Source organism: Saccostrea cucullata, unplaced genomic scaffold (assembly GCF_032062105.1).
Source record: "Saccostrea cucullata isolate Sc308-1 unplaced genomic scaffold, CSIRO_AGI_Scuc_v1 ctg2723, whole genome shotgun sequence".
Lineage (NCBI taxonomy): Eukaryota > Metazoa > Mollusca > Bivalvia > Ostreida > Ostreidae > Saccostrea > Saccostrea cuccullata.
In genome coordinates, this window is record NW_026919138.1 from 102320 (window position 1) to 126361 (window position 24042).

At 32.8% G+C, this 24042-nt stretch overlaps 1 protein-coding gene and 1 long non-coding RNA gene across 3 annotated transcripts in view; both read left to right on the top strand.

Annotated features, from left to right (window-relative positions):
* The first annotated feature begins 726 nt into the window (after positions 1–726).
* Positions 727–24042, top strand: part of LOC134279934 (uncharacterized) — a 28911-nt gene continuing 5595 nt past the window's right edge. The window contains exons 1-7 of the mRNA XM_062762344.1: positions 727–904; positions 4566–4648; positions 4875–4934; positions 11659–11731; positions 11952–12024; positions 12156–13063; positions 21910–22080. Of these exons, the coding sequence (XP_062618328.1) occupies positions 12238–13063; positions 21910–22080 (997 nt within the window). The 5' untranslated portion in view covers positions 727–904; positions 4566–4648; positions 4875–4934; ... (1 more) ...; positions 11952–12024; positions 12156–12237. The remainder of the gene's footprint in view (positions 905–4565; positions 4649–4874; positions 4935–11658; positions 11732–11951; positions 12025–12155; positions 13064–21909; positions 22081–24042) is intronic.
* Positions 14673–18326, top strand: LOC134279915 (uncharacterized). 2 transcript variants are annotated; one of them, XR_009994782.1, is made up of 5 exons: positions 14673–14999; positions 15460–15576; positions 15774–15886; positions 16135–16225; positions 18259–18326. It is a non-coding gene; the product is annotated as an uncharacterized LOC134279915 (long non-coding RNA). The 2 variants fall into 2 exon arrangements; XR_009994783.1 differs by lacking the exon at positions 14673–14999 and having other exon boundaries at positions 15394–15576.

Genomic DNA, 24042 nt, shown 5'->3' on the forward strand with positions numbered 1-24042 from the left:
CTTCTTACACATATACCTTGTAATTTATGTTTTCTTAAATTTTCAAGGTCTTGTTTTTTGTTTTCCAAATCAGAAATATTTTCATCTGTAATATTTTCTTCAAGTTTATTTATTTCTTCTCTTAATTTTTTTTCTGCATTTTCATTTTTCTTTTTTAGGTATGAAGAATATGAAATACTTTTGCCCCTGATTTCCATTAGGAGAGTTTCAAGAAACAATTGATCATTTATAGTAAAACATATGTCTTTGTCGTGAAGAGAATCTATACATTTTCTTTCATACACTGGTACAGCATACTGCTTTTTAATATTACTAATAACCTCTTTAATGCTATCTAAGTACTCTTTGTCCCTTAAAAGAGAATTATTAAACTTCCAGAAGCCTCGTCCTTTTTTAAAGTCGTTGAAAGCTAAATCATTTATCAGTTGATGGCAAGCTTAAAAAGGTTCAGACTGCAGTTATTTACTGAAGAAGATTATTCTTAATATATATCTGTATATCATATATATATTATTATTTATTTTATTTCATCATGTTCATTATCATTTATTATATTATTTAATAAAATATACATCTACTACATATACATTACAGTCAAATTAAGTTTGGGGTAAATTATTTTTTATACCATTCTTTTAAACATTCATATTATGCATTACCAGCGCTAAGTAAAAAATATATATCGGGATCGAAATACAAAAATACTGTCATACGACATTTCCAAAGGTCAAGACCAAAAAGACGCAGGCGTCGAAAAGAGTATGACCTAGGCCTTTATTAATATTATTATAAGCTTGTAAAGTCACAGTTGAAAGCAGTATTCTTGGGAGGAACAAGTGTGAAATAATTGGTAATCAAAGTCATATCTCCTAGACATTACCCAGTGTTTACGCTAGAGTACAGTGTATATACTCGATTCTCATTATATCGCGGGTTTCATTGTATCGCGGTATATCGCAAAAATGTGGATACATAGCCTATATTCTTTTTGTTGATAGACAATATGAATGTTGTCTGAATGTTTAATTTTTTGATGATTAAAAAGTACGGAACATCCGTTTGAAAAAAAAAATGAAACGAAATTTTCAGATTTCCAGTCCGGTTTTAATTATATTTAGACCATTAGAATTATAACCTCGTAAAAATTATAATAAAGTTCGTCTTTTTAAGTCTTTAGTTTATTCAATTGTTCACTTTTTCATGTAGAATTACATCGTAAATTTCAAAAATAAAAACTGAGGTCTTTGTCATTTACAAGTTTCCATGTATTCCCATACCGCGATACAATGAGACTCTCCAATTTAGGAGGTAAATAAGACTTCCTGTTTTAAGAATAGACCACAAATTAAACGATGCAAGCTTGGAAAATAATTGGACACTGAAAAGTTAGACCAAAGTCAGAATTATAATTATCATTTGATGTAAGGTAAAATAAAAATTAGAAATGACACGTTTTATGCAAAAGAATTAAGTGCCGCGATATAATGAGACACCTGTATATATGTAAGTTGTCAACAAGGAAGTACATTATGACTATAAATTGCTCTTGCCACAGGGACTTGCTCTCGGCGTGTAATAATTATTCATTAAAAAATCATATACCGAAATAATAAAACTACACATGGGAGGACGCCATTTTGGACCCCTTCCTCGCTTCAACCTCTGTTTTTGTTATATTTTGCCGTATTTTACTGACTCACCGCCACGGATCTGTCAAGAAATGATTCTTCTAAGACCTTATGCTGAAATTTCCCCCTTGGAACCTCTTCAATACACATTTCAGACTAAAATAATCCAGACTCGCTCGTTAGGACAGTTCAATCTCTCACTAGAGGGGGCGCTCTGCTTACACCTCTGTTGTTGTCTAAAAAGTAGCGTGGATTGTCATGTAATTATTTGTCAACAAAAATTGTATAAACCTTGATTGTTTTGTATGATTTTTCAATGATGTTACATGTTTTAAGCTCTTTGGTAGTAAATATTTCCTGACTTTGTCTCCTTGGTTTCAAAATGAAAATATGTGTAAAAATTCTTAAGGAAATAGTACCGTATATATTGAATCTATTTTTAATTAATATATATATCCAAATTTTGAAAGAACAAAAGAAGTATGACAGATTGATATTTCTAATTTCATTTTAAAAAATTACCAAGTTGGTAGCAATTTATGATTTATTTTTGTTTTACAAGATTCTTGTAATTTAGACGATAACAGAGGTGTTGAAGTGGAGCGTAAACAACGCCCTCTGGTGAGAGATTGTAAGACAGTTGACATGGACAGAAAGTGAAAAAACATTCGGTTACCTCGGGATTTTTCCACTATTTGAAACAACTGCTAATTATAAATTTGAAAAAAATGTGTTCTAATTCTGTATTCGAATGTAAAACGCCTAGGTTACTTTCGCTTTCTGAAAATCAAAATAAACATGTCATAGCTAGGTCAAAATTATCTTTTAAAATGATATTCCAATTAAATCTTTTGATGCACTCAGAAGGAATTTAATGAAATGATCGAAATTTAATGAAATGGATATAATTTCTGTGCTTTTTATTTTTTGCAAATTAAAAATGGTCACAAAAATGCTAAAAATAGATCATCGCGAAAAAAATGTATATACGGTATGGCATGAAATACAATTTCGAATATATACATCTTTTTTCACTTTAACATAGAATTCCTGCAATTTCTGCGCTTTTTATTTTTTGCGAATTAAAAATGGTCACAAAAATGCGAAAAATAGATCATCGCGAAAAAATGGATATACGGTATGCAGGGTTTCAGACTGGCGTCGGCCATCGGCCATTTGCCGATAAAAATTCAAAAAGGCCGGAAAAAATCAAATTAACCTGCCAAAATGGCCTATGAGTTTTACATTGAGCAGACATAATGGCCGATTATTTTCTCTATGTAAAGGCCAGTTGTATAGTTCTTCTCCCATTCAGATCCGATTGTTTTTTAAAATACTTTCTGCAACTGCAGATTCAATCAGCCAATTACATTTGGGTATTAAATTCTGACAAAAAATACTTATATTTTATTTCCAAATCCAAGTGCAATGAGCATAAAAGTAGTGATGAATGTTTCAAACATCGAAGGAATCCATGTCATGTTGTTATTTTTACCGCCATGATTGTACATGAGGTCGGACTAATAGCAGGAAGCGGACAATATTGTAAGGTTTTACTATACAAACGAAAACATTTTTAATCTAGACAATCTTTAAATGTAATCAAACATATAATGAGAAATACAGGTCTAATTTCTGGATAATTATTTTTAAAAAATTGTAATAATAAGAAATAAATTCATGGCTGTAATGAAAGGGATACGACTAATATCAGTAAAACATCTATTGAATGGAATTAAACAAAACAATTTCCATTCTGTTTCAATAAATTTATTTTATTTAAAAAAAAAAACAAAATGAATATTATTTTCCACTTTTTATTTTAAAAAAAATTATGAACATTTTTGAATATTTTTTGTAATTAAATGATTGTTTTGTAAAAGTCAGATAAATCTGAGTAAGTTTAAATTTTCTATTGACCTATAGTTTTAGGAAGTTTAGGACAAAATGGCCTATAACTTTTCTGGTAAATATGCCATATGTCCTATAGTTACTTATTTCAATCTGAAACCCTGGGTATGGCATGAAATACAATTTCGAATATATACATCTTTTTTCACTTTAACAAAGAATTCCCCCAATTTTAATTTTTTTCCCCAAAAGCTAAAAAAAAATTAAGGTAGTAGAGCAAAAATATTGGGTAGGTTGGGTAGCACTGTAGCAGTTCCAATTGAGTCGAGATGCACAACTCAGCGTTTTTTTTCCTTATATAACTGGTACTGATAAATGGCACCGTTCCCAATGCCAAAAAACGTTAATTTTTCCCAATTCTGTGACTAAAAATTCCCAATTCAACTGTAATGCAAAAGACAACGATGACATCGTACTTCTTGTTTAATAAAACAGTGTACAAGTTGACTAATTGTTTCACTATACCAATTAAATCGAAAGTAGAGAAAGTCGTAATTTGGAGGGACCTGTGGTTTAGACAGCGTTAATTAGTGTTACACATTTTGACAAATTGAAAGCATGAAAATGTGAAAACATGGGGCGTTGATATGAAAAACAATTAGTACTTGTTGCTTACTCTTTCAAACAAAGAGTAATAGGTAATTAAATTGGAATAAACGCAAAATACGTTGCATTTGCATAAATAAGAGAAAATTCTGTTTTTCTTCTATGCTATTTTTCCCAATTGAACCGGTAACGGACCCTTTCCCAATGCGTGGAAAAAAATCGCTGCAACTCAAGACGGAATTTACTGAAAGTCCATATTTAAACATATATGTCATGAAATACAAATTCAAATATATATTTTTTTCACTTTAACATAGAATTCCTGCAATTTCAATTTTTTCCCCAAAAAGTTAAAAAAAAAATATGGATAGGTTGGGTAGCAGGAAACAAGACTATTTTTTCTTTTGGCCTTGTAGTGTTTCACAAGCTCAAGGCTTCATTATTTATATATAGGTTAATTGTCTCAATTTATTTTGACAGATTTCCCAGAATCCTACTATCCAATTGTCTAGAAGAGGAAAGAATCATCTCCTTACAGGTTTCTTTTTAAATCTCTCACAAGGGTACATGTATATTTATTGACCCTTGTCAATTGTAAACATTAATTTACATTGTACTTGTATTCATATACATATATACTTCAAGTTTTGTATACATGTATGTATAAACATATCTTTAGAAAGCATTATTTGAACTTAAGCACTTCTGGTGTTTTACAAGCTAAGGGACTCATTATTTATATAGATACATAGGTTGTATGTATTAAATAGTCTTAATTTATTTTGACAGGTTCTCCAGTGTGTAATATCCAACCATTGTCAGGGAAAGGGAAGCATCATCTCCTTGCAGGTTTTTAAAATCTCTTTTACCTAAAAAATATTAAAAGTTTTGTAGTTGAATGTAAAAGATAGATATATTTCACAAGTGGGAAGAACTTTTTTTTATATTTTTTATGAATGTGAAGTATGAGGGGAAAAAAAGAAAAAAAATTATCTCAATATCAGGAGTAAAATGAACTCAATATGCAACTACAAAATATTGAACTTTTCTGCTCATAACATTTTTAGCTAACCTGATTTTAAGTGAGATTTTCTGATCACATTTTGTATTCTGTCTGTCTATAATTTTACATATTGTAGCTCACCTGAGCATGAACTTTTCTGAAAATAGTCTGTATGCTCTCTGTCTGCCTTTCTGTAAACTTGACACATTTCATCTCACCTGAGCTTAAAACTCTGTGAGTTCTAATCATATTTTGTCTGTTATCCATCCGTCCGTCTACTGTCCGTCTGTAAACTTTTACATTTTCAACTTCTCAAGAACCGCTGGGCCAAGGGGAGATAATCAAAAACAGACAAAGATAGGCTCGGGTCATTAAAAATCTTCTCATGAACCACTGGGCCAGAAAAGTTGAAACTTATTTGGAAGCATCCTGGGGTAGTATAGATTGTAAATTGTTCAAATCATGACCCCCAGGGTTTGGGCGGGGCCACAATTGGGAATCAAAGTTTACATAGAAATGTATAGGAAAAATCTTTCAAAATCTTTTTGTCAAGAACCACAGGTCCAGAAAAGCTGAAACTTATGGGGAAGCATCCTGGGGTAGTGTAGACTCTAAATTTTTTAAATCATGACCCCCAGGGTTTGAGCGGGCCACAATAGAGAATCAAAGTTTTACATAGAAATATATAGAAAAAATCTTTCTCAAAATTTCCTTCTAAAGAACTACAGGGCCAGAAAAGCTGAAACTTATGTGGAAGCATCCTGGTGAAGTGTAGATTCGAAATTGTTCAAATCATGACCCCTGGAGGTTGGGCAGGGCCACAATAGGGAATCAATGTCTTACACAGAGATATCTAGGAAAAATCTTTCAAAATCTTCTTCTCAAGAACCACTGACTGGGCCAGAAAAGCTGAAACTTATGTAGTCGCATCCAGGGGTAGTATAAATTCTAAATTGTTCAAATCATGACCCCCCGGGGGTTGGGCGGGCCACAGTAGAGAATCAAAGTTTTACATAGAAATATATAAGAAAAATCTTTCAAAATCTTCTTATCAAGAACTAAGGGGGAATTCGGGTTAAGAATAACATGGTCAAAGCTTCTCAGGTGAGCCATGTGGTCCATGGGCCTCTTGTCTTATCACCAGACCATGGGGGTCATAAAACTTAGACAACTTCTCTTTTGATCTCAGTGAATCTCACTCTTACTAAAAGAATGTTTAGTTGAAAAGTGAGACTGAGACCAGAAGTGAGCTCATCTAAGTTTTATGCCCCCCTCCTCACACGAGTAACTCAGGTGACCTATTGCTATCTGTTTTTGTCCATTGTCGTATGTCATTTGTTGAGTGTAATCTTATGATCTTATGAACATTTTTAGCTTCTCTGAACCAATTTCAGCCAAATTTTGCATATATAGCATAATTTATGAGTGAAGGGTAACAAAAATTGTGAATTTCATGGCCCCGCCCCCGGAACCTGAGGGGTGGGGCCAAAACTACTAATATTAATTCAATCTAAAAAAATCTTCTCCTTTAATCATAGCCCTCAAGCAGTCAAACTTTTTGCATGATTGTAATAAAAATTCAGTCTTCTTCCAAAATTTTGAAACTCATTGCCCGGGGTCAGGGGTTCTGGTGTTAGGGCAGGGCTCTTTTGATTATATAATGAAAATGTATTAATTCTTTCAAAATCTGTTTTCTCTGTCCCTGGGTGTTAAACAAACTACGTACATACATGTATTTACAATGATGAAAGGTGTCTCTTATAACATGTATAAAATTTTGAATTTCATGGTCCCAGAATGAGGGATTCTGGTGTTAGGGTTTTGTTATATTTATTACAGTTGTATATAGTGAAAATGCTTAACTTCTTTGAAAATCTTTTTTCTCTGCCCCTTGGTATCAAACAAACTAATTACTACATACATATGTATTTCAATACAATTAACTGGTTTATCAGTTGAAACTTGTTAACTTGCAGTTAATCGATTAGGAATTCTGCATTTGATTGCCATCCCTTAAAAATACTTAAATGATTAAAAAAAATATGGCTCTTCCAAAATTGTGAATTTCCTTGTCCCTGGGTAAGGGGTTCTGGTTCCAGATTCATGAGACAGATTTAGACTGAAGTCAAATTTTTAATCGCTGTAAAATGTTTATTAATGATTGGAGATACTACAGACCCTAAACCGTGCTACTACACCTCAGAAACGAACCGTACCGTTCCGTGCAGAAAGCGTACCGTACCGTGCACAAAGCGTACCGTACCGTCCACAAAGCGAACCGTTCCGTGAACAAAGCGTACCGTTCCGTCCACAAAGCGAACCGTTCCGTGCACAAAGCGTACCGTACCGTCCACAAAGCGAACCGTTCCGTGAACAAAGCGTACCGTACCGTCCACAAAGCGTACCGTTCCGTGCAAGAAACGAACCGTACCGTTCTTTGGTTAATTATGCAAACCACGCCCCCAATGATTTTTGAATCGTGTAATGACCAAATAAGTCATTTTGGTTTATTTCTCGCTACGGCGCCTGTGAAAGGAGGACGGAGGTTGTGTCTGCATGTTTGAAACACCATTATCAAGTATCATGCGTCTGGACCTTCAACTGTAAAAATAAGGAAACTACTCGAAGCAAACTACAACTTCAAAACTAGACAGAGTGTGAGACGATTCCTTATTTGCTAAAAATTAGAACAACTGGTTGTGTTTGTGGTCAAAGGTACAGTACAGGCCACGAGTTTTTCCTGCAAAACACGTACGGGGCACAGTGGACCTTGAACAATGTCGGTGTCTTTAAAGTCTTTCATTTTCATACTATTACCAAATTAAATCAATTTCCTTTTGAAATATTAACTGTATTTAAAATTCGTAATTTAACTATACCGATATTTAAACTAATATTATAAGATTCCCCAAAATTCAATATAATTGTGCTCGTGCCCGGGGAAATAAAAAACCGACTTACATGTACATATGTATTTTCATGTTTCATAATTTTATCCTATAATTGTATTTGACATAAAAAAAAGTTCAATAGACTATAATACCACAAAGATAGAACACGCTTTCATGAATTAATTCCCTGGTTGTCACTACTTTTGATTTTAATTTTGATCATTTAAATTTTTTATTTAAATCTTATCGGATACAAGATCGTTTTTGTCTTAAGTATGCATTCATATGTAGTACATATCAGATGCGTTTACTAATGAATTATTTTGTAAGAATTTTAAAACATATATAAACTGTCAAATTTAAAAAAAGATCCATATTAGACTCTCACATTAATTCTGTTAAGATTCTTACTATAGGCGAATCATTGGCGCAGTTATACTTGCACTGAAAATCTGTAATCATGTAAAATATGGATTAAAATATTATATGCGGCAAACATGAAGATTTCTACTGAACAGACAGAGAATATAATCTTACTAATAAAACTGTGATCAACTTTCACGCTGCATACAAAAATCGCCAGCCGAATTTCTTGCAAATAAAATCTGCAAACTGCAGTATAAATATTACTTCATTCTGAAAAACATCTTTTGAAAAATGAAAAAAAAAAAAAAAACCAGTTTGCGAAAAAATGAAGATATTATAAGGTTTGTTACACTGTACCCCCATCCCCTTTCTAGAAAGCAATACGAATTAGCTGGTTAAAAGTTCTTTAAAAGTCTGCAAAATGGTACGATATTTTAAATAAAATAAATCATAATCTACACTTTTTTATAAGCGTCAGAAGAAAAGATAATTTACTAAATAAAATGAAATTAAATATATATATATATATATTATATATAAGTCCTCTTTCAAGCCATATTATGTTTGTTACCCCCCCCCCCCCCCCCCACGCTAGAAGACGATACTTATGCGAATTTATGTGGCTTGAAATTGTGCTTTTGTATAAAAATATATATATATATATATATATAATTAAGGGATACATGTTTTTTTTTGTCTGAAAAGGGATAATTTAGGAAGATAAGAATGTTTCAAATCACAGGAGAAATTCTTCCTGCGTAAACAGACTTTCAGGGTCACCTAGCGTCATCATGATGCCATTTTGATTGACAAGTGAAGCACGTGGATTTCATGCCTGCAGCATGCATGTACAGAGAACGGATTATTCATTGCAAAATAGTTGTAACTGGGTTGATTAAATAACATCATAGACTGATTAATTGTGACTTTGGCGATGTAAATAAAACGTAGAATGAGAATAAATACAAGTTTAATTTTATTTACAGATAATGTATTAAGGGTTTGCATCTCTCTGTATACCCCCCCTTCTCTCTCTCTATCTCTCTCTCTCTCACGACATTGTTTTTACAGACTTTACAAGAATAGAATAACTTAATAAAATAAAGAAAAACTTCTAAAAATAATTACTTAATACACTGAAAGAATTATTGAAAACATAAATACTTGTCTGTGAAAAGAATGTTTTTTTATTACGAGAAAGCGCTCGGAAGTTATTGAAAAGAAAATAAAGTACTCTATGGGTGCATTTTGAATACAGTTGTACTAAAAAAAATAAATAGTTTTATACTTAAAGATTCTTCTATTTCAGATACCGCTGTTGATAACTGAAGTGGTTTTGAAGTGTTGCAATCAAGTCGCGACGGTTTAATGTCAGTCAACCAACTGAAGCCTTTAGTCCAATCTATTGTCTTTTTTTGGAGGGGGGATATAACTTGTCACTGGACTTGTGTGTTACATGTACACAAAATCGGGTGCTCCTCTGACGCCATACCACTACCCCTGTCATTGTTTTGTGTAGGGGAGTGTTTGAGGAGAGAGGGTTGTAGGTGGTCAGCAAGTTTATGTTGTATAGATCCCTCATAAGGTTTGCGACAATGCCACGTGCCGACGCGTGCATAAATGACATTTTTCCGTTTATTTAAGAATAATTAGACAGACAGATAGATGAATGAATGAACGAATGATAGATAAATAAATAAACAAATAAATAAATAAATAAATATAATTATAATTTATTAATACAGTGTAATAATCCTGTCGATAATGTGTTTGTACACACTAATTAAGAAAAATATGTACATCGATAAAATATACATGTATAAAAGAAAAAAAAATCTTCTATTCGTAAGTTATCGTTTTTTTCATTAACTGATATTTCTCCTCTGAAGCAAACGTCTAAACGACAAATCTACAATTTTAAAAATGAGAAACGATTTTCTTTAATTTTCTAATCACTAAAAATAAAAGGACGATTAGTGATGTTTTTCTATAGATCAATCAATTAAAAATTATTTATATACGTGTTAAGTGTTATACATGTATATAGAGAAATATATTCCTTCATTTAATTACATTACAGCTTTATTTTAAAAAGAAAAAAATATTATAAACATGTATATATACCGGTATATTCTTTTTAAAATGAAGCCCCAGCATACGTAAAAAAATACGTACGGAAATATTTACGTCCTATATAATCAATATCAATTTTATATATGTACAGTACATGATGCTAAAAAGATCAATGGGACGATGTTGTTCCTTTCTTCTTCCTTTTTTTTATTTTTCCTCCATCTCATTTTTAAAATTGAAACCGAGACATAACATACATGAGTATGATAAACACAGTTACATACATATTCATGTAATACAACATTTAAACTTCAGTAAAAAATAGAAATTAACTCATTCATACTTAAGTTTATATGAAAAATAAATAAATTACATTCTTAAATAACGGAAATATAATTATATACGTTCATTAAGTACTTTATTTAAAATGAATTAATATTTAGCAGCCAATCAAGGACCAAAGCTAACAGGCTCCGCCCACTTCATTTGCATACCGTTTCCCAAAGCGTACCGTCCTCAAAACGAACCGTTCCGTGCAAGAAACGAAACGTACCGTCCACAAAGCGTACCGTTCCGTGCACAAAACGAACCGTTCCGTGCACAAAGCGTACCGTACCGTCCACAAAGCGTACCGTTCCGTCCACAAAGCGAACCGTTCCGTGCACAAAGCGTACCGTACCGTCCACAAAGCGTACCGTTCCGTGCACAAAGCGAACCGAACCGTACCGTTCTCATGGTGTAGTAGGACGGTTTAGGGTCTGTAACAATATATAACATGCATAGGCGTCAGAATCGGAGTGGGGGGAAGTCTTCCCCTCTCCCTACGTTTTTTGCAAAAATAGACATTATATAGGCATTGAAAGTTGGGATTTACCTTTTTTGTTGGGTTACGCCCACCCCCCTCCCCCCTTCACTTTCAATTTGCTTCCTATGCCCATGTATATGTGGGGGAAAAACTATAACACTCATACAGAATACTACACATGTTCTACATATACATATACAGCACTGTATGTACATGCAGTATATTTATAGATGTACATATGCAGTATGCAATTTTTACATGTTTTAAATAAATATTACTAAAACCAAACACTCAATCCTTATAAAAGCTCTCATTCGAATTTTGTAATATCAAAATGAAGACACAATTTTCTTTATTTAAATAAATAAACTGGAGAGATGTAATGTTTTGTAACAATGCTGAACAATAATATATTCTTTATTTTTTTTTAAACAGAACACAGTAACAAGATGAATGGAGGCTACCTGTACATGTATACAGTTTCTACCAGATACAAGAAATCAGTGTGGTAATGGTATACAATTCTCTGTTTACTATTTATAAACATGTCACAACACACTGTAGAAAGAAAACATAAATTATAATGTTTGAGTGTGCTGTGAAGTTGTTGAATCCTACTGGAAAAGTTGACATGTAATATTACAAATGAGTTCATATCATACTTTTTTAAGAATTCAAAACCTTCAGCTATCAATAATGTTTCAATTTATCAAATTTTGATTATTTAGATCAGACTAATGGTGAACTGTTCGACCATACAAGAGAGAGAGATTTGTAAAGGATTCAGTACTCAGTGTAAAGGTATTTGTGTTTAACTGTATCTTAATATAATTCATCATGTTATTAAAACTAAGACATTGATAAATGCTTACAGTATAAGGAGAGACGTGTAACTGATGTAGATAATTCTAACACTGTGTTGTAATTTACAGAGAGATCTCCCTGACAGAGGAAATCCACACCGGAGTCTGTTTTAAAACACCAGGATAAAGAAATAGATGTCTGCTGTAAATAATGTATAGAGGAGTGTACCAGAAATCTGTCAGAGTGAGAGGTGTTAGTCGTGGTCTTCACATTTCCCGTGTTACATCAGACCGGGTCTGGATCAGTGATGATAAAGGCAATCTTATACTGACAAACACTAAAGGGGAAGAACTAGATCGTGTGACAGATAGAGGTAGTGATGTGGGAGGACACAGTGTAAACCGTGAGTGTGATCTAATCTACATAGACAGTGAATCAAACATCAATAAACTGTCTACAGAGAACAAAGAAAAGACTACGATAATAAAGTACAACACAGCACCATGGAGACCAGTGTGTGTCTACAGCTCCCCCTCCACTGGAGACCTGCTGGTCGGGATGTATAGAGGTGATACAAAGACAGGCAAGGTAGTGCGGTATAATTCCACAGGAGAAAACATCCAGACCATACAGCACGACAACAACACAGGTCAGGGACTGTATGGCTGGCCTACCTACATCACAGAGAACCACAATGGAGATGTTATTGTGTCTGACTTAGTCTGTGTAGTGGTGACAGATCGTGACGGTAATTACCGATTCTCCTACACAGGTCATACATCAGTATTTGGACTATGGCCAGGTGGAATCTGTACTGACGCGCTGTCACACATCCTGGTGTGTGATGATTGGACCGAGTCAGTACAGATGTTAGATAGTGAGGGTCACTATCTGACAGAGATAGACACATCACAACACGGGATAGACAAACCATGGGGCCTGAGTTATGATGAGGACACACAACTACTGTGGGTAGGGGCAGAGAACAACAACACAGTCAACCTATACAGAGTAGTAGATACACACTCTCTGACTGGTAAGTAATATTGTAGTTTGTTTTATTGTATTGTATAATTATAACATCTATACTAATTAATAACTCCAGTATGTGAGGGGGATTATTTAAGAATAACTAGTTACTGTACCAGTACATGTACATATATATACTAGTATTCAAGTGTTCATTTACCAGTGTTGAAGTTTAATCCCTCACCATTAGGGGTGTGCAATATTACCGGTATATCGGTATATTGCGGTATTATCCACCACGATAATATATCGCGATATGAAAATGAAATACCGGTATTTCACGATATTTATGAAAATATATAAAAACCTCCTTTATTGTAGAAACTGCTGAAATAATACTTGAAACTATTTAAGGCTTTTTCTTTCTCGTTGAAAGAATACTTCGTCAGCTTCGTTCGGGAGAGAGAGAGAGAGAGAGCTTTTAATTCACTGTTGCGGTTTTGAATATCTTACTTTTAAATCAAAATTAAAAATTAATAAGACTTTAAAATGAAAATTTATGAGAAAGAAAATTTATAAAACATTTCTACAAGGTATATACCATGTTTACCGTGGTTCTCAAAATCTCGCATGGAATCTACAGAATCTGATCAACATCGTATGAAATGTAAAGTTCTATATACAAGTACATATTAGAAGTTAACAGTCATCCATGTTTAACTTGTAGCAGTGTTAATTTAATTATTTTTTTAATAACTTTCATGCCATTTTAAACACATCATGCTATACCAGAAGCATGTACATATTAAAAGAGTAAATGTAGGTCATTTCCTGATCGTATACATAATGTGAAATTAGGTCGGGTTAGACTAAAACACCAAAACGCACGAAAATAGGTCACAATTTTTTTTTCTGGTTTTAATTTTACTCTGTAACCAGAATAAAATTATTCTCATATAGGATGTATTGTTTTAATCTTTAATAATATTTTATGCTACTTCATAAAGACAACCCCCCCCCCCCCAAAAAAAAAAAAAAAAAAAGAAAAGAAAAAAGATTATATATCTATAAAAAAAAAAGAAAGAAAGAAAATCGTCCAAGAGAGTTCATTTTGTTTTATTATTTTACCTGGTACTTGATTAAAAGTAAAGTGTTATTAGGTGTGCAATTAATGTCTTATTCCTTATACACAGCCAATTGTGCCTAACGTTAATTTAGTGTTAATCTCAATTAACATTAAATTAACGTTAGCTTGATGTTAGTTTAATGTTACTTTCATGTTAAGTTAACATTAAAAAGGTTAACATTAAATTAACGTTAATTTCTAACATTAATTTAACTTAACATTAATTTCATGTTAATTTTTAATGTTAATTTAACTTAACATTAATTTCATGTTAATTTTTAACATTAAATTAACATTAAAATTTTAAGTGAGCTTGGGTGTCTTTAAAAACTAGAACCAAAATATTAACATTAGATTAACGTTAATTAGTTAATGTTAATTTCATGTTAACGTGAATTTAACGTTAATTCTTTAATGTTAATTTCATGTTATATAATTAGAATAACAAGAGATTTATGTTATTATTCAAATTTTAGACCTAACTTTAAACAATACTTGCCAATCATTTTAGTGACATTTAATTAATTATTAAGATGTCCATATGTATTTCCGATACAAGTGCGTGTGTGTTTGTGTAAGGTTGTGTTACACGTGTGGGTTTGGGAAAGGGGGTGCTCTAACTGTTAGCACCCTCTTCACCTCATCCATTTTTTTCATACATTCTTAAAAAAGTAAATTATCTAGACTTAGATTATAAGGTTTATGTCTATCTTTCAAAATGTCAACTTGGATTTGGATTTTTTTCCGGCTAAAAATGGTCCGTAGCTTTTATCAGGATCGGTTTTGTTTTTATCGGACGAAACTGTACGTCATGTTTGACGTCATCAGCTGTAACAGAAATTGAGAGGAAAAAGGATTTATCAAGTCTCTGTTAAAAGTAAGTATTTTGTAGTCTTTGTAATATTACGTTTTTGAAAGTTTCATAATTTCAGAGGTCCCTAAATGTTTGAATTTTATGTACAGCAACATAACGCATAATTACTCAACAGTCCTTGCAGGCTACTGTATCGTAGGCTGTGAACGACGTGCCAGATCTCTGCTATGTTGGATATTTGTATATCAGCATTACTATTTTTATTAGGTCTATTTATTGTTCAGTTGGTTAAATTTGTTTGAACACTGAAGCCTACCGGTACAGCTGTAGTACTGCCGCCCTACGTACGATACGGAGAAAATTCGAAAGTGAAAGTAGAAATCGTGTACAAGTTAACAATAACCAGTTAAACATGCAATGTGAGCGGTGTTTCCCCGATTCTAACAGTTCATCTTAATTTGTTTCATCATTATCGAGAGAAAAAAACCCGATTTGATATTTATTTTTATTGTATTTTAAACAGCTGGAACTCGGTATCACATCTGACTCGCACTTCTGAAATGGATCAAATCGGACTTTGTCATCGAGACTCGGAGGAACCCAGCTGCCTAAATTATAATGCCAGTGGAACACAAAACAGGTATTGAAAGTGGAACAAAATGTAAACAATTCCCACAGTAAATTTAATGACAGTGAAATTTACATTCACACACCCCAACTGATTTTTTAAAATACCAGTTAAGTACTTGTCACTACTTGACACTTGTCAATATTTTGTTCAGAAACATTTAATAAGCATTATTATATCAAGATTTTTTCTTTTACTGCATATTACAGAAAAGATACTTGTATGCAAGACATGGAGAAAAGAGCAGACTACAGCCTCTATATACCATTCCTTGGTGCCTCCTTGAATTGATGTTTTTCAGGATAACCATGCAGGAATAAAGGTCATTTATGAAATAGTATATACATAGTGTATTCATAATTTTCATTTAGAAAAAATTTTATTATAATAACTTGATCTAGAGTTTATGCTAAAGAGACAAATTTAAAGCCAAGTTGCTTTCACTGTACTAAAAGTTTGCTTTGAATCAGACACTGCACATAAAACTTGGTTTCTATCTATGAATATCATATATGTTGAAGATATTACATTTTAAATAAATGATTTTTAATTATTTTTTTATAATTGTAGGTTAACTCAGTATAAAGTCTTGCTGACATGAACATGATAATCACAGAAAGTGAATATATTTCATCACCTTAAGCAATCTTCAAAATACCAGGTAAAGTGCATTTATTCTGAACACATATCAAATATTTAAAACCATTTAATATGTCACCCCTAAATTTTTGTGAAAGTATACTGGAAACACAATGTCTGTTTGCCAGTCTCACTGTATAGTAATATATATTGAAGTATATAGTTTTTAAATAGTGTTGTCAAATCAGTTGAAAATCAGAATCGATTAATCGGTAGCATCGGTTGACCCTAACCAACTGATTATCGGCCAATAATCGAATCGGTAACCCTTTGCATCAAATAGGCGTTAGATTTTATAAAATTTAGAATTTTATTTTTAAATAATGTAAGTAAAAGTGCATTGTAAAAATTGAAATGCTAAAAACAGTATATATGCAGTTTGATTAACAATTTCAGTAATACAGATTTTTGCATGATTAAAAATAACTTGGCCTGGGAAAAGTAAGCTTTCACAGATCAGGTTTTACATGATCATCTAAAATGTACATTATGTATATGGAATTATTTTTTTAAACTGTTATGAGACATTTATTATTGCAAATCCCTGTGTTCCGTATGAAATGACAGGTGAATTTCCCCAAACACTGAAAACTAATATATTTCATTTATACAAGTAGTTTAGTTTCTTCAGTTTAGAAATACAAATATCATTATCTTATGATTTATTTAATAAACAGTTTAAAATAGTAAAGGACAACTCTTGAAAGATATATAATTTGATAATAAGAGCCTGTTCTTGAAATAAAAGTGAGAAAACTGTAAAAAGATATGTGCTGAAATATACCGATTAATCGATTGTTAAAATCTCCAATTGATTGTCTAAAATCGACAGCCTGTCCGACCGATCATCGATTATAAATCGATCATCGTGACAACACTATTTTTAAATACTAGTAGCTTTTTAGTTCACCTGAGCCGAGACCTCAAGTGAACTTTTTAGATCACATTTTGTTCAGTGTCTGTCTGTCCATCTGTTAACTTTTCACTTTTCAACTTCTTCTGAAGAACCACTGGGCCAGGAAAGATGGAACTTAAATGGAAGCATCCTCAGATAGTGTACTTTAAAGCCTCTTCAACCCGGGGGGGGGGGGGGGGGGGAATGCAAAATGCAAAAAATGCAAGATGCATTATTTTTCAAAACCAATGGCATGTATACAAGACACTGAATGCGTGTCGACCCTTTATGACGTCACTGATAAATTCCGTTGAACATTTATCGATACGCACATCTATAACCTCTTGACCCCTGTAGTGTAGATTCAAATTTGTTCCCAAGTTTTACATAGAAATGCATAGGAAAAACCTTTTTTAATCTTAGACGAACTTATGTGGAATCATCCTCAGGTAGTGTAGATTCAAGTTTGATCAAATCATGATCCCGGGGGTTGGATGGGGCCACAATGACCGACCAAAATTTTACATAGGAATGCATCGGAAAAACCTTTTAAAAATCTTCTTCAGAACCATTAGGACAGGAATGATAAATCTCATGACGTGGTGTGGAAGCATCCATAGGTACCAGATGTAGATTCAATTTGTTCAAATCATGACCCCCAGGGTTAGGGTGTGGCCACAATGAGGGATCACAGACTTGCATAAGAATACATAGGAAAAAGAATCTTCTCCAGAACAGAAAAAATTGTTTTGTCGAATTGACATGATCTGCAAGTAGTAAAAATTTATATTTATTCAAATAATGCCCCAGGGATTGTGGGTTAGCGAGGGGTCACAATGGGAGATCAGGTAATGTGTTGGAAAAATCTTTAAAAATCTTCTTTTCAAATATGGCAAAATAATATATGTATGCTGTATTGTAATAGTGACATTTTCAAGTAATAGAAAATTCAAATCCCGCTCCCCCAATAAGTATGAAGTAAGCTTCTCAATACTTAACTGATCTGTGTTTTTTAGCTAGCCCAGTTGCGGGATGTGGCCAATGGACCTCTTGTTTCATTCATTACCTTTTAGACAAATTTGAGTTGTTAATGTATTGCTAAAGTATTTTATTTTCATATAATTAATATAATATATGTATTTGCCTCTCTTATTTTTCAGATTGGAAAAAGAAAGAAGATTTGTAGCATTGTATTGAATATGCCTGATTAAAAGTATTAATGGATGAATTGGTGTTTTTCTCTTTTCTTCAGAAAATTTGAAATTGGAGGCAATGCTCAGAATTTTAGAGATTTTGTTGAAAGAGCTGATGGGTCCCTTTATCCTTTTGGATATATTCAAATTGAAAAGAAAGTGACACCAGGGATGAAGTCAACATGCAAGCCTAGCTTTCTGCAGTGCTACAAGGAAAAGTGCAAAATTGATGAGCTTCTGGTGTTCCTTTAGAGAAATAATTATGATTACATGTAGTATCAGTGAAGCTTCTGCTATGATGCAAGAACATGTATTTCTCTGGAAGAATAGGAAGGAAAATTCCAAAAATATGCACACAATTTATATGCATTTTAACGTTAAATTAGTGTGAACTAATTAACGTTAATTTAATGCTTAACGTTAATTTAACATGAAAATAACGTTAATTTAATGTTAATTTTTTAACGTTAAATTCATGTATAAGCTCGATTGACGTTAATTTAACGTTAAATATTTAACGTTAAATTAACGTTATTTTCATGTTAAATTAACGTTAGGCACAATTGGCTGTGTATCCCCCTTTAAAATTTAAAGATAAAATTCAAATAGTCTTCGAACTTGACAGCATTTCAAACATTCTGCTCAAATTTATTAATGATAATTAATCTACAATATATTGCAATATATTGCAATATTCAAGGTAAAATATTGCAATATATCGCAATATGGTTTTCCCTCGCAATACCCAACTCTACTCACCATGTTAACAACAAACATTAGATGTTAAAGATAACGTTTATGATGATAAACACAATAAAACGACACAATTACAAAGAAATGATAGATTTACATCCAGTTTGTAATTAATTGTATAGTGTTCAGGTATTGTGTGTAACTCTTCAGTCACTGATTCATATGATGTACATTGATATTTGGTTCATGGATTTTTGTACAATATACTGATTACTGTCAACAGGTCAATGGGGGTATAATTACCAACTTTTGAAATATTGTGTTGTTTTGTTCGATAAATACAATTAGTGTAGTATGATAATTTTTTGAGAAGTAGTTAGTGATTAAATTTTAAAATATTTTATAATTATTACAATATTCTTTTATAATGTATTCAGTTTAAGTAAATTCTACATTCAAAACAGATGAGATTTTGTGTTGATGTTGACAGTTACATGTAGATATAGACACCAGTGATATTAACACAGCTGTCTCTAAGAATGTTCAATTGTTGTGTATTTCTGTAGCAGGTGTGGGGGAAATTCACACTGTGTACTGGGTTGACATTTTGTGTAGGAGAAACTTCTAGATGAAATATAGAGATAACCATCAGTTTTAAAGCTTAAAATCCATAATAAAGTTTAAGATTCACTTCAACTTTATGAACAAAAAGTTATTTCTTAGACACCAAAGAATAAACCTAAATGCAACTACAGTGATCAATTTTAGTAACTTGCTAATGAAAGGGAGATAATTCAATTTTGTACTTGAAGTTGAAGAAGAAAATTAAGTTACCTCCCTGTTCATTATAAAGGTGAAAAAATAATTCCTGGAAAAAATTAGCCTCCTGCCTTGTTTAAAAATAGTTGTACATGAAATAAGAAATATGATTTTATTACATGTACATGTATTACTACTTGTATTAAATGTAAGTACAAGATATGATGAAGGAGGAAATACTAATATATTTATCATTAGATTTATTCTGACCATTTGTAACCATATGTATCCCAATTAAATGAATTTAAGAGACTGGAAGCCCTTAGCTGATAATGCACCAAAGTGTTTTAATTGTACAATGTTATACAAGCATTGAAGGTAACTGACAGAAATATGTAGGGTTAATTTCTGTTGATACTTTGGGGGCTGGAGGTACTAGGCTGGGGGTATGGGGGTTGGATTGGGGGGGGGGGGGGGTTGGGTTACATGGTATGATTGTTCTAGGTCAAGTTATGTTTGTTAGAATTCAAAACTTCTGAACACTTAGACTGCATACACACTATTTATGAGCAAATGATTGGATTTATACTTTTAATATTTATTTACACTCCAGTTATTGTGTGAGTGTCACTGTTTTGTATTTTTTGGGGGGGTCATAAGGTGGGGTGTCCTTGTAAATGGCTGTTTGTCTGGAAACTTTAACCTTGGCCATACCTTTTGAACCATGAAAGATAGAGACCTCATATTTGGTAGGAATACTCCACTAATGAAGGTCTTCCAAATGACACCAAGGTCAATGACCTTGTGACCTTGACTGTGACCTATATGCAATGATACGCCCACCCCACGATACGATACGTATCACGGTATTCAGTTCACGGTACAATACGTATCACGATACATGACATATTGGGTTAAAAAGTCAGACGTTTGTCATCATATACTGTAAACTCAAAAGTTTTATCAAATGCTCATTACACTAACACTAGGAAAGTGATAGCATCCTTCGGCCCGTTAAATATGAGACTGGAAACTAGTTTATTTGCCGTTTCTGCAGTTTCATTGACCTTATGTTTCGTGCGGAAGCCGTTTTGAAATTGTAAATGACGAACCAAAACGGACGAATCGGATAATTACGGACCGATTGAACCGAACCGTGGTATCAGTCTCACGTATCGTGAACCGAACCGTTGACAAATAAACTGCGGTATACCGACAAACGGTTTATCGTTGCACTCTTACTATATGCCAAAATTAGCTTTTTTCAAACTTTCACTATAACTATTTTAACTTAGGAGTTAGAGACTTCATATTTGGTATGCATATTTCACTAATTTAATTCTTCCAAATGACACCAAGGTCAATGACCATGTGACCTTGACTGTGACTTTCATGCTAAAAATAGTTTTTTGAACCTAAACCACAACTTTTGAAGCATGAGAGATAGAAACTTCTTCTTTGGTATGCATACTCCACTAATCAAGTTCTTTCAAATGATACCAAGGTCAGTGACCTTGTGATGATGACATTGACCTATATGCTAAAAATAGCTTTTTTCCAACTTTGTTGTTGCCGGGCGCATAGTGTTTCACAAACTTATCTTGTTTTATATTGTTTATAATGTATCATATGTCAATATATTGGAAACAATAAATTTCCATACAATTACAAAATCATTTTAGATCATAGATCAGTGAAGTTTTATCACCACAATATTGAAAAAATATTCTCCCCCTGTACATCTTGGCATATAATTGAATAGAGTTTTTCTAATGAAGGTAAATACCGTATATCCATTTTTTCACGATGATCTATTTTTCACATATTTTGCGACCATTTTTAATTTGCAAAATATAAACACACAGAAATTATGTCAGCTAAAATGTGACATAAAAACGTTACCATTTTAAATCAAAAAAGTCAATCGTAAAAAATAACTAATCTAATCATGCTAACCTACCCATTTTTCGTGAAATTTCTAACAAAACAAACAATGGATATACGGTACATTGTAATATCTAAATTTGTTTCTAAAAACTCCAAAATCATGAATATTGGTACTTTGTTATAAAAAAGAGTACCAAAATATTATGCCTTTGTTTAGTGAAGATTGATCAGCATTGACTGATTGTTTACAGAATAAAACTTTTTGTAAATTTCGAACAGGACTCCCTGTGGAGGACATCAAATGTAGAAAACATCCCAGAATTCCCCTGGACCAGTTCTGTACCCCGTGTGGTGTCCTCTTGTGTGTGAAATGTACCAGGTCTGAGGGTCACAGCAGACATGACCTTATAGATATAGAGACATTGTTTGACAACATTCACAGAATAGAAGGTAATTGTTTGAAATCTTAAAAATTTTATATATATATATAACAAATGAAATATATTTTTAGAAATTGACTTTCAATCTGCTTTAGTTATCAAATAAAATGTTTATCACTGTGACCTTTCATGACCTTAGCCAAACACCAAATGAGAAATCAACGATTGTGGACCATCCATTTAGTTATCTGCCTTATTGTCTGTAGGTTTGTCTGCAACAAACTTAAAGGTATATATATGAAGATCACCTTGTGGGTTTGTCTGTCTAGATGTTTATTTCTGTGTCTGTACAATTATGTCCAGACCAAATATTATTGTGAAACACTAAAAGCTTCTGCTAGACACAATGATTTTGTGTGTTGACCTTGACCCATGGTCACTTTAGCAAGTCATCATAAATCACCCAGGGATTAATCTAGGGCATTTTTACTACCGATATTCGGTATTTTTCCCCTAGAGAATTTTTCCCCTGGAAACCTAATTTTCCCACTTTGATAAGTAAAATTTTCCCCTAAAAATCTCAGATAGTTTCCCTCTTCTTTTTATTGAGTTCTCAAATTTGCATTTCGCGGATTTCCTCGTCGTCGCGATCTCTAGGCAAGTTATACTTAAAGTGTTTCTGATCTCGTATGTCTGTATCAGCCAGACGTTTGCGTTTACCCGCATGTTGAGGTAAGTGCAAAACGTCTGGACGATACAGACTTCAATCGAAATAATTTTAGAACAAGTTAACTTCATAAAGCAACATGTCACCGGACAGTCTCGGACCACCGAGAATGGAGAAGTTTAAAAAACTTCGTAAAGAAGATGCTAATGCATGTTAAAAAATGAATCAGATACAAAGTTTACAAAAAACATCCAAAACCTGTGGATTCTTCCGAAGATGTAGACATAGCGGAGTCAGAAGCAGAAAGTTCAAACGATCGTGATGATGACGAGTTCAATCAAACCGAAAGTGCCGAGGAATATGAACATTTTTATTTTATATAGAATTGAATTGAATATTTTAAAAACTGTAGTGAAACTGTACATCAATTTCATAATTCAGTATCATTTTGGAGTTTTAAGAAAAGAATTTGTCACAGTTTTCTATCTTAGTAATTTTTTCAATAAAAATTAGAAATTTAAAGTATAAATTCTAAGAGGATGCATCTTTAAAATATGATTTTTCTTTGCTATTTTATGCACTCCAAATGGTCTTAAAAATGCTGAAATTCAATTTTCCCTATTGGGCTTCCCTAGCAGGTCTCTGACCTGCACCCGCTCCAGGCCCCCAGACCCCCGACTGATTTTTCCCAATTTATCTAGAAAGGGTAGTTTTCTCAAAAACCTAGATTAATCCCTGTCACCTCCCATAAATTATGCAAATGATGATTTTTTTTACATTTATTATGATGAAGGCCCTTTACTTTAACTTATAAATGTACACAATTGTACATGTGTTTAAAGTTTTATACAGAGGCTTACAGAGTCCTACGTCCTTTACTATTGCTAAAAAAATGATCACCATCTAGTGGTGTAAATTGATCACTTGAAACAATGCAGTTATTTTTTTCTGAATCCAATTTAAGTCCGAATATCAGCCCTTTCCCCTCTAAAAAAAAAAATACCGTCTTTTTTTTTTCCAATTTTCAGTTTTTTTCCCAGAAATAATCTTTTTTTATTAGCTCACCTGAGCCGAAGGCTCAAGTGAGCTTTTCTGATCAAAATTTGTCCGTCGTCTGTCGTTGTCGTCGTCGTTGTCGTTGTTGTCGTTGTTGTCGTAAACTTTTCACATTTTCATCTTCTTCTCAAGAACCACTGGGCCGATTTCAACCAAACTTGGCACAAAGTATCCTTGGGTAAAGGGGATTCAAGTTTGTTCAAATGAAGGGCCACGCCCTTTTCCAAGGGGAGATAATCATAAATTTGTTAAAAATTAATGGCATTTTTAAAAAATCTTCTTCTCCAGAACCGATGGGCCAGGAAAGAT